Here is an 11,897-nt window from a genome sequence, read left to right as displayed (position 1 = left end):
GGTTTGAAACCATAATTTATTCCTTTCAAGGACGTAATTTCATTTGAATAGATTTATGTCACCCAGCTTAAACGATCGTCACTCACAGTGGTTTGCAGTGAAGCTGTGATGAACGGGGTATCAGTGTCCTAACAGCGACCGTTTTTGCCAAATGAGCGAAGCTGCTCAATAGTTCCGTACATCAAGATATGTTTCCGATCTTTTTCCCTTCACACAAATCCCAAAAATCACAAAAACCCGATGAAATTAAATCGAATACAATCCAAATCATACTTTGAAAAGCCACTAAGCAATCATTTCGAATATAACTAGAATAAAAAGCCGTTAGATATCCAAACTAAGGTTTAATAATCATTCACAGTCGCTGCTGCAATTCAACGTTTTCTTTGAAGGAGCTGCTGAAAGCATCATTAGCATATCCGCCGTTGTTTGTGGGTGTATTCTTCTTCCCGTTTGCGTTTTCCTCGGGCACCACGTGGTTATGGCTGCCTCGTCTCTTCTGCTTCATTAGTCCCGCCAGTAACTGTTTCTGAATCGCTGATATGGGCAGTTCTACCAGCAAGGCCATAGCCAGTGATAGGATAAGCGAAAGGTACAGTGTTCCGTGGAGTTTTGTTGACTGTAAAATCAATTAACTTACAATCCTAAAACAAAATTGAAACTTGCATCGGTACTTACGATATCGAAAACGCTCAAGTTGGAAAGCTCCCGCACATTGTAGAACATCATTTTGATGATGAAGAAATGTACAACATACGCTCCGTACGTCAGTCGACCAAGGATTTCGAAGAAGCGAATGCTCAGCAGCCGGGTGACGGGTTTGTTAACCCGGTAAACGAAACCGAAGAATCCAACCACGATGATTAGGGCCCACAGTACGCGAGCCGCCGCAAAGTAGATCGACATCCAGAGCGATGGTTTCGGGAAATCGTTCACATAGAATATGCGTCCCGTCAGGAAGAGGCCCGGTCCAAGAAGAAACAGCGAGTACCAGGTGATGCGGAATAGCTACAGGAAAGAGAAGGGAACAGTTTGACACGGACAACTAGATCAGGAGGATCCAAAAACTTAACACCTTACCCAGTGCGTGCCAAAATTGCAGTTGCTCTTTTTGAACTGGAAATACAGCAGTCCAGTGATTATTCCAAACATGTAGATGATGAGATTCATGTGAGTCGGCAGGTAGGTTTTGTGGTATACTTCGTCGTACCAAAATATGAAACGCCTGGCTCTGTAGGATACATTGTTATAGCACAGTTCTTATTTTGTTAAATTCCAAATCGGGTAATTACTCTGGTGAAAAGATGGTCACACCGTCGAGGCCATTTTTGTAAACAACGACGGCCGGAATGAACACCGATATGCCTGTTACCATGGCTAAAAGGAACACCTTAATCTTCGGGAACCTTACGACCGCTGTGACAACTATCAGTCCGATGATCGATAGCTGGAAGTCGCTGGCCAAGAACCACGAATGTTGCATGCACGGTTCTTCCAGTTTGTAGTAGTTGTTGAAGTACAGTAGATTGATCCACCAGTTCCGACGGCAGAAGGTTCGTTCCGTTTCCACACCTCTCCGCCAGAACGGGCCATCCTGAAGCCGTATGAACCATGTAGTTTTGAACAGCAACACCAATGCGTAGACCGGAGATAGCCTGTTGATGAGTTTAACTGCCATCAACCTTACTTGAACGTTGCGGGGAACACGCACTTACCGAATGTAGCGATTAACGGTCACCGTAATAATCGTCAACCATCCAGGCTTCTTGCCCAATTCCTGCATCTTATGAATGAACATGATCGTGAAAACCAACCCACTGATTCCGATGAACGTCGATACAATCTGAAACCCATTGACAATGATCATCGTCTGCAGCTCCCGGTACTTTTGCTCCAAAACCCACCCGGTTCGCGGTTGCACCAGTATGCTGGCATGGCCAATCAGCGTCAGGGTGAAGGTATGGTACCGAACCGCTTGGATAACCCGAAGGTCCCGGTTAAGTGGTTCCCTCGCGCGGACCGTCAGCCGGTACCAATTACGGATCACGGAGAACGATGCCAGCAGCATGGACTCTATCGGGGTGGTGATGGAGGAGACAGATATTAGTTAAGGAATTGAACTCGTTGGTGGCACGACCTAACTTTGAGTGGGTAAATCCTCGCGGTAGTGATTGAGGCCGAAACCGACTTTGCACTGGTAGTCGTACCAGCTGGAGAGGAACACCAGAATGATCAGCACGGCCATGATGACGACGAAGGCAATGTCCAGGTTATCTGTGCGAGGGAGTTGAGAAAGGGGGGGCTAATGAGTTAAATATCTACTGCAATCTATGAGATTTGGTATTCACCAATGGGAAATTCATCAACTCCAGTTCGATCACAGTATTCGATCTCTGTGTATGCTTTGAGGCCATGTTTTTCGGACAAATCCTTGTTGATGATAATGCTGGCAATTTCGGAATAATTTTGAATATAGGCCGCTGTGTTTTTGAAGGCATCGTGTTTGATTTTGTACTGAAAAACATTAATAATTTAATTGGTATTACTGACAGTCTTGTAAGCGGTCACTGTAGTGGACACATTTTCTGTGATAATCGTCTGCCTTTGCTTCCGATACTTGCAAAATATGCAATCAAATTACACTAACCAAACTAAAATGTCATATGACTGGCTCTGTCATACGACACTGTCACCGAAGACCGTCACGAATATATGTATTTTAGTTTTTCTCATAATAAGAGCTGCTGATGTTGTGCTTGTGTGAATTCTGAAAATAGCAAGCAACGATGCCCTAGTAATAACATTTCTGAACAGAAATGGTTTAATTTACACCAAATTGAGGAATCAGAACGAATTCACACATGTCATATGATAGTTATTTCACAGTCAAACAGACATAACACTCGCAAGTTGTTCATCGAACTAGCATTTAACGGTCAATTTAAAAGTATCGTAGTTTGTAGTACCGCCACCTGCGGCGCGCATAGTCATTTTCCTTGCGTTTGACGTTTACACACTACCGCCATCTGTTCAGCGTACTACCCACCACAGTGTACTCAACAGATGGCGGTAATGTTTTAGCGACGATGTTTTACAGTGAGAAATATTCAATGTGTTATGTCTGTTTGTCTGTGGTTATTTGATAGTTTTCTTTTTGCTCGAATGTTGTTCTACCGTTTGTGTTGTCTAAGAGAGATTACGGTAGAGCATGAGAGTACGAATACAGACAGACTGTCGCGCACTACAACGAAGCGAGTGTAGTAAAAAACGTCAACGGTTTCAACCCCTAATTACAGTACTCGGTCAATTTAGGTACGGGTCGATTTTGGCACCGTGCCTAAATCGAATGGGTTTTGAAAATTATGTATTTTTGCTCCATGTGATGACATTTTTTAATGGAAAGTAAATTATTAATAGGTTAGAAAACACTGAGAGGTAGGCACATAATTGAGGATTGCAACGATTTTTGCCTAAAATTATTAATTATTTTGTTGGACATTTGTTCTAAAGTCTCAACATTCGAAATTCTAACTTCCTCGGTAGTACCAACAATCAATAGGAAACTAACGATTTTAAATTGGCTCACCACTTTAGTAGCCTATTGGTCCCAAGCAAACGATTAACGTACCCTATTCTAGTTGAATTTCTATTACTACACTATGTTTGTTTTGATTCGCTATGAAAGTTTGACAGATAACATCAGGGGTGTGTGGATTCATGCAGAACATGCAGGGGTGAGTGAAATAGCTTGGGACTGCTTGGGACCGTTGTTCTGGTACTGAGTGAGCCAAAAATAATAATGATTTTCTTCGGGACCCAGTGGTCTAAGAGTTACCTCTATGGTAGTACTGTACCAGGGAGGCAACTTCAAAACCATCTTCAGAACTTTGTTCTGAATTCTTTGAAGTGCTTTTTTCCTGGTAGTGCAACAACTTGATCATATTGGCACAACGTAAAGCATGGCCGGTCTAAAAAATTGTTTAAATATTAGAAGTTTATTCTTCAGGTTGTAGTTTAATTATGTGCCTGTTATGATTAGTGTGTAATCCATTTTCTAGTTATAAAGACAGATATTGTGTTTTATGTTTGAGTGTGTATTTTCTGTCCAGATTGTGTTCTATGATTTGACAGTGTATTCCGTTCTAAAAATTGAAACCACCTTTATGGGTTCATCTAGATCCGTTTTGATTCATAGACGAGTGCACGGATGGATTTGAGTTCACTCGCTCGACAAAAAGTGACACAACAGCGGGGCCCTGTTTACTAAAAATGAACACATGAATAATACTCGCGTAACATTTGAAACGGGCCTATCAACTTTTGTACACAAAACTTGTTAAGCCCTTTTCGCGCGAACCGAATACGCCCACGCAAACTAACACCATCGGGTAGGAGAAATTCTCCCCTTCCTGATAGTTCTCTTGGTTTACGTAAGCATACTTCGGTTTTAGTGAAAAGGACCTTGCAAGTTGTTTAGAAAAAATCATAATCCATTTTCAAATGTTATGCGAGCATTATTCATGTGTTCATTTTAAAGGGTGTCCACGATGAAATTGCCACACTATGAAATTGCTCTAACTTTTTAACCGTTGGGTAGAATTTAATGAAAATTTGGGTGGATTTAGTTCATAGTGCATTATTTACATCCTGCAAGTTTTAAAGTCCTGTGATCAAAACTCGCGGAAATGGAGTCGAAAGAACAGCTCGTGCGTGATAAAATCTTGCGCATTCATCACGAGAACAAGGATCTCTCGCATCGTTCCATCGCTAAAACGTTGGGAATCGCGAATTCCACGGTGTCGCTGTGATTAAGCGGTTCGAGGAACGGTTGACGACCGATCGGAAGCCCAGAAGTGAAGGAAAAAGTATTCCGTACAACACCAAAAATCACAACCGCGTAGTTGTGGCCTTCAACCGAAATCCGAACGCCTCCGTTAGGGATGTGGCTAAGAAGCTGCACCTAAGCCGAAGTTTTGTCCAGAAGGCCAAAACTAAGGCTGGGCTTCGAACGTTCAAGGTACAAAATGCCCCTAATCGCGACGAGAAGCAGAACAAGTCCGCCAAAACCCGTGCCAGGAAGTTGTACCTCAACATGCTGACGAAAGTTGAATGCTGCATCATGGACGACGAAACATATGTGAAGGCCGACTTCAAACAGATCCCCGGCAACCTGTTTTTCACGGCCAAGGATAAGTTCAGCGTTCCGGAGCATGTCCGCACTCAGAAGATGTCCAAATTTGCGAAGAAATTCCTGGTTTGGCAAACCATCTGCACGTGCGGGAAACGGAGTGCACCTTTCGTGACCCAGGACACGATGAACGGACAGGTGTACATAAAAGAGTGCCTCCAGAAGCGGCTGCTTCCTCTCCTGAAGGCCCACAACGTCCCAACAATCTTCTGGCCGGATTTGGCCTCATGCCACTACTCCAAGGACGTGCTGAAGTGGTATGCGGACAATAAGGTCAATTTCGTGCCGAAAATGGAGCTCCGCCCCATCGAGAAGTACTGGGCGATTATGAAGCAGCACCTTCTTAAACGACCTAAGGTAGTGAAGACAGTCGAGGAACTGAAGAAAGTATGGGTTTACATGCAAAAAACGGTTGATTCACAGGTTGTGCAGAATCTTATGGCCGGGGTTAAGGCCAAGGTGCGGGCATTTGCGTATGGACTGTAAATAAAATACGAGTAAAATGGTAAAATGAAGTTTAATAGTTATTTCTCAATCCCTGAAAATTTGATGGCAATCGGATGAAAACTCGAATTTTGTGAATCAATTTTGTGTGTGGCAATTTCATCGTGGACACCCTTTACCTGTATATAGGAGGATACAAACATTTTATATATGTGTTACATTTGGCTTGAATGCCCTCAATGTGATTTTTAAAAGTTAATTTTTGGTTAAGTACTAATCCAAGATATTTTCCTTGACTTGACCAAAAATTGGAACTCCGTTCATAGTGACTATGTGACTACTACAAGGTTTCAAAAAGCAACCTCTAGGCTTAGGAACTGTCGTAGTTTAATACCTAAATTAGACTCGTTCAAGTATTTGATTCACAATTCTGATTGTGATATATTTGCACTCTGTGAAACTTGGCTTTCTTCTGAAGATGAACTAAACTTCCACGATTTTAACATTATCCGCCTGGACCGAGATGATTCATATGGTGGCGTACTTTTGGGGATCAAAAAGTGCTACCCCTTCTATAAAATCTCAATCCCAATAATTTCAGGCATTGAAATTGTCGCTTGCCAAATAAATGTGAAGAACAAAGATCTTTGCATAGCTTCTGTATATGTCCCTCCAAGGACTTCCATAAACCGCCGTCAGCTTTGGAGTTCAGTTAATATCCTTCCATCTCCAGTTCTAATGCTGGGCGATATGAACTCACACGGTACTGGTTGGGGCGAATCATACGATGACAATAGAGCGGGTATTTTATATGATTTGTGCGACGATTTCAACTTGACTATCTTGAACACTGGTGAAGCAACACGTATAGCAAACCCTCCTGCTCGAGAGAGCCGTCTTGACATTTCTTTGTGCTCTAACTCACTATCATTAGATTGTCTGTGGAAGGTTATCAATGATCCCCATGGTAGTGATCACTTGCCAAATAAATTATTATTTCAATCAAAAGTGGTCGTCTAAAAACAGATCAGTCAATTCAAGTTCCTTTTGACCTCACGAGGAACATTGATTGGCAAAAATTTGTATCGGCGATAACTCTTGGTATTGATTCTACCGATCCTCTACCACCACTGGAAGAGTATCGTTTCTTTACCGAGCTAATCTACAAAAGCGCATTAGAAGCTCAGAAACGACGTGTTCCAAGTGCATCCCTCAAAAGAAGACCCGTCACCCCTGGATGGGATGACGAATGCACAAAGTTGTATCTTGAGAAATCCGATGCCTTTAAAGATTATCGTAGACATGAAAGATCTGAGCTTTTTGAAAAATATCTAAAGCTTGAAAAAAAAAGCTTAAAAACTTACTAAAAGCAAAGAAACGAAATTACTGGCGTACTTTTATCGAGGGACTTTCTAGAGAAACCTCGATGACAACGCTTTGGAAAAAGGCGCTCGCTATATGCGAAACCGCTCATCTTCCAATGAGAGTGAAGAATACTCCTCCCAATGGATATTCGACTTCGCTAAAAAGGTTTGTCCAGATTCTGTTCCAGCACAATCAACTTTACGGGATACAGCCCGAAGTAACGGTTCTCTGGATGAACCATTCACAATGCTGGAATTTTCAATGGCACTTCTTTAATCGAATAACTTTGCTCCGGGAAGCGATATGATCAAATTTGACCTTCTAAAAAACCTCCCCGATATCGCTAAAAGACGATTACTTAACCTAAATATATAATTCATTTATGGAATTCAATATAGTTCCACCAGCATGGAGACAGGTTAAAGCATTAGCTGGGAAACCAGCGTCTGATCACAATTCTTACCGTCCGATCTCTATGTTATCATGCCTGAGGAAATTATTAGAAAAAAAATGATCCTATTAAGACTTGACCATTGGGTTGAATCAAACAACCTACTTTCAAATACGCAATTTGGTTCCCGGAAGAGTAAAGGAACAAACGATTGTCTAGCGATGCTTTCATCTGATATTCAACTGGCCTTTGCGCACAAGGAGCAATTGGCTTCAGTCTTTTTGGATATTAAGGGCGCATTTGATTCGGTTTCCATAGACATACTGTCAGACAATTTGCACAGTAGTGGATTACCCGGTATTTTGAATAATTTTTTGTATAATTTGCTGTCAGAAAAACAAATGACCTTCAATCTAGGTCAACTGACAACTTCTAGAATTAGCTACATGGACTTACCCCAAGGTTCATGTTTAAGTCCCTTACTTTATAATTTCTATGTCAAAGATATTGCTAACTGCTTAGATAATCAATGCACGCTTAGATGATGCCGTGGTTTCCATGAGAGGTTCACGTGCAGAAATCTTGCAAAGACCATTGCAAAATTCCCTAAATAATCTGTCTCTCTGGGCAAGAAATTTAGGGATCGAGTTTTCACCGCAAAAAAGCAAAAAACTGAATTGGTAGTGTTTACAAGGAAGCGGTTTCCAGCCCAACTGCGTCTAAATATTTTGGGCAGAGACATTACCCAATCTTTAACCTTCAAATACCTTGGAGTCTGGTTTGATTCAAAATGCACTTGGGGTACCCACATTACGTATTTGAAACAAAAGTGTCAACAAAGGATCAACTTTCTACGATCAATTTCCGGGACATGGTGGGGTGCTCACCCGGAAGACCTCATTAAACTATATAAAACGACTATTCTTTCAGTTCTTGAGTATGGCTCTTTTTGCTTCCACTCGGCAAGAAAAAGCCACCTAATCAAATTGGAACGTATTCAATATCGTTGTTTACGTATTGCCCTTGGCTGTATGCATTCAACACACAATATGAGCCAAGAGGTCCTAGCGGGCGTAAAACCCCTGCAGAACCGTTTCTGGAAGCTCTCATTAAGAATATTGATTAAATGTAGTGTCAGTAACAACCTTGTGATTGAAAACTTCGAAGAAATGCTCGAATTGAGCATCCAGTCTAGATTCGTGCGAATCTATCTTAATTATATGTAATTGGATATTAGCCTTCCTTGCTATAACCCCTCTCGTGTATGCTTTACTAACTACAGTTCCCCCATTGACTATGATCTCTCCATGAAACAGGCTATTCAAGGAGTTCCAGATCAACTTCGACCTATCTCAATTCCCCACATTTTTGCTGAAAAGTACCAACAAGTCAATTGCAATAGAAGATTTTTCACTGATGGATCACGCATTGATGGATCCACTGTCTTCGGCGTCTTCAATGAATACTCAACCGCCTTTCGGAAACTTCAGGAACCTTGTTCCGTTTATGTTGCTGAGCTAGCAGCAATCAACTTCGCATTGGGGATGATTTCCGACCTTCCCATAGACCATTACTTAATCTTCTCGGATAGTCGCAGTTCGATTGAGGCTATTAGGTCGATGAAAGGTAGGCACTCATCTTATTTCCTTTCAAAGGTAAGGGAGCAGATGAGTTTGCTGGTCGAAAGATCATATATGATTACCTTTGTATGGGTCCCCTCACATTGCTCAATCCCAGGCAATGAGAAGGCAGACTCTCTCGCAAAGGTGGGCGCACAACAAGGCGAGATTTATGATAGAAGAATTTCACATGATGATTTTTTCCCATTAGTACGTCAGAGTTCTCTTTTAAGTTGGCAAAACGATTGGACAAATAATTCTCTTGGGCGGTGGTTACATTCCATTATTCCAAATGTTTCTTCGAGAGCGTGGTTCAAAGGTCTGGATGTAAGTCGGGGATTCATTCGAGTGATGTCAAGACTTATGTCCAACCACTACTCGCTAGACGCACATCTCTATAAAATAAACCTCGTTGACAGCAATATATGTAGCTGCAGAACCGGTTATGATGACATCGATCACGCAGTTTGGTATTGCCCGGGTAATGACGCCTCCAGAGCACGACTATTGGATACCCTAGTGGCCCGAGGTAGACAACCCTTCCGTGAAGTAAGAGATGTATTGGGAACACGTGATCTTCCCTACATGCAAGCGATCTACGAATTCCTTTGTTTGTCTGATGTTAGAGTTTGATGTGACTATCCCCTCCTTTCCAAACAATTTCCCGCCATTGTGTCCCAGTCCTATTATCCTCCTGCTCCTGTGCTACTTGCCCCTGCCCAGTCAGGATTTGGTCAACCGTCCGAGAGTAGTATGTGTAGGAGGCTTCAGAAACCAGTTTCCTACCTAGATCCTTCCAATTGAAATTGTTACACATTAACCTCGAGCCCGCCACGAGTAATTGGTACCCAATACTAACCTAGAAATGCTGCTATTTAAAATGTAAATCAAACATTACTGATTTTGGCTCCGCAAAGTGTCACACACGACTGAGCCTAGTAAATAAAAGAACTAGTTAAAAAAAAACTCTAGGCTTATGCGGGAATATTATAAGTTGAGTTCTGGAAACGTTGGTAGAAATCTTCCATTTTTTAAATAAGATGAGAACGACGAACAAAGATTTGTGGCAACCCTGAGGCAAACTAGGGAGGTCCGAAGTGAAAATGTTATACAATATATGCTCAAAAATGCTACAGCCGTTCAGATTTGGACCTGCAGAGTTCTGCCAGTTAAATAATTTTGAACTAATTTCATAATGCATGTTTTTTTCTCAAACTTAAAATAAACTTTAATTTACCGGGAAATTGATATCAAATTTTGGCACCACCAGTTCGCTGACATTGACCCCTCGATACTTATCCATCATTTCCTTCACATCACCGATGCAAATTCCCCGATCCAACGCAGCGTGGTTCAAATGCAGCTTCCGTTTGCTGGAAAACTCTTCAATCAACCTCCACAGTTCGGAACCGTTGTCCGGTTTTATCACGGCTCGCACCATACAGTAGGTTGCCTCCACTTCCGGATCGGCGAACAAACAATCGTCGTAATATTCGTACTGAAACAGCTTTGGCATTTTGTTGTATTCGGATCCTAAAATTCAAAGCACACTTGTATTCACTTTTATTCAGTTTAAAAAGTATCACACTCTCACTTTTAATCGGTTCACATATTCCCGGACAAATCAACGACAATCCGGAAATGATCGCCACCCACACTTTCCACTTTATCATTGTTCCGCAAGGATCTCACGCGATTGGACTCACAAGACTACAGCGATCCATCCGATCCGACGCTGAAAATTAAACTGCCGAGCGATCTGCAGTTTGTGCAACCTAGTGCAGCGCTGCATTGTAACCTACCTCAATATCATTCTTGCTGTTAAAACAGCCAAAGATCGAATGGGTTGATTGCCCGGTTTTTTGAAGAATAACCGCCTCTCGATTTTTTCAATCTGTTCCTGGTCCATGTGGAAGGACGGCGCTGCATTTTTACGTGTGCAGTTGTAATTCATTGCAACAATCCAGTGTGACCAGCCGGTTAAATTTATTCGCTGGCAAATTGTCAATCCGATCGGAGAAGGTTATCTAATCGCCTCACCGTGAACGGCATGGGGTGATTGATTGATTGCAGCTGACGAAAGGAGCAAGTGCATCATTTGCATGCATTGTTACAATACATGCTACTGACGCAGTGGTATCTCTTGTCGGTAGCAATTAGGCAGAATCTGAAATTCAAAACGCGATCAGCGGAAGTTGTTTTCTGGGAACCCTGTACAATTGCATTTTAGTATCGAATAGGACGGGAAGCTAAATGATGCATTTTTTTGTACTACCTCATATGCTGCCCCAGTGGCCCAGTGGTTATATGCCATTGATCGCCAAAACCTTGTTCTTCTGTGAAGGTCAGCTACAGAAGCGACAACACGACGGTGTGTGGGGTTACATGATGCAAGCCGTCAGCATCCCCAAAGATACTGCACATGAACGAACGAAATTGAAAACAACCAACTAAACCTTCCTTTCACTCTGGGACCTTACGGTGTGGTATGTCGAGTGTCGATGCCCCCGTCCATAATATGGCTTTTTGTGGGTTAACTGGTATGGGAGCAACTTCAGAACCATGCAACAGTGCAGCAGTTACAGGAAGCGTGTCAGAATTAATGCTGAAGTAATTTGGAAAGGTTAGATCGTATTTCTTAACTCATTTAATACATCATAATTTAGTGAATGAGGGTCGACACTATAGGCATGAGTTTCTGGTTGATCCTGAATTTGCGTACAAGGCGTGGATGAAATTGATCCACTTGTGCTTCCAGTACAAACATGAAGTTGGAAAATTGTTTCCCAAGTACAGACCTTGAGGGGCCAGGGAATAATCCTCTGAAGCATTTGGAGCGAGTTTTCCATGATACTGGTAGGCCTATTTTGCGCGGCGTGTGAGGTGAGGT

At 42.2% G+C, this 11,897-nt stretch overlaps 1 protein-coding gene across 1 annotated transcript; it reads right to left on the bottom strand.

Annotated features, from left to right (window-relative positions):
• Positions 1-354: 354 nt before the first annotated feature.
• On the bottom strand, positions 355-10,753 carry LOC135704627 (nose resistant to fluoxetine protein 6-like). The gene is made up of 9 exons (XM_065226100.1): positions 10,602-10,753; positions 10,245-10,540; positions 2,349-2,514; positions 2,143-2,274; positions 1,716-2,073; positions 1,293-1,655; positions 1,081-1,231; positions 679-1,008; positions 355-619 (listed from the first exon to the last, which is right to left on the bottom strand). The coding sequence occupies exons 1-9, from the start codon at positions 10,678-10,680 to the stop codon at positions 356-358; spliced, it is 2,139 nt and encodes a 712-aa protein (XP_065082172.1). The 5' UTR covers positions 10,681-10,753; the 3' UTR covers position 355.
• Between the last annotated feature and the right edge of the window lie 1,144 nt (positions 10,754-11,897).

The sequence above is a fragment of the Ochlerotatus camptorhynchus genome, unplaced genomic scaffold (assembly GCF_037179485.1).
Source record: "Ochlerotatus camptorhynchus isolate MF236.1 unplaced genomic scaffold, CSIRO-AGI_Acam_v1.1 ptg000244l, whole genome shotgun sequence".
Taxonomy (NCBI): domain Eukaryota; kingdom Metazoa; phylum Arthropoda; class Insecta; order Diptera; family Culicidae; genus Ochlerotatus; species Ochlerotatus camptorhynchus.
Note: the sequence above shows the minus strand (reverse complement) of the source record. Positions and strands in the feature narration are given on the sequence as shown.

What these genes read in the sequence shown, in the direction of transcription:
- LOC135704627 (XM_065226100.1), bottom strand. Translation starts at nt 10,680, where the DNA reads ATGATAAAGTGGAAAGTGTGGGTGGCGATCATTTCCGGATTGTCGTTG. An exon ending in GTGACCATCTTTTCACCAGA is followed by an intron (nt 1,232 to 1,292) that starts GTAATTACCCGA and finishes TGTATCCTACAG; the next exon opens with AGCCAGGCGTTTCATATTTT. An exon ending in ACTTGAGCGTTTTCGATATC is followed by an intron (nt 620 to 678) that starts GTAAGTACCGAT and finishes TTGATTTTACAG; the next exon opens with TCAACAAAACTCCACGGAAC.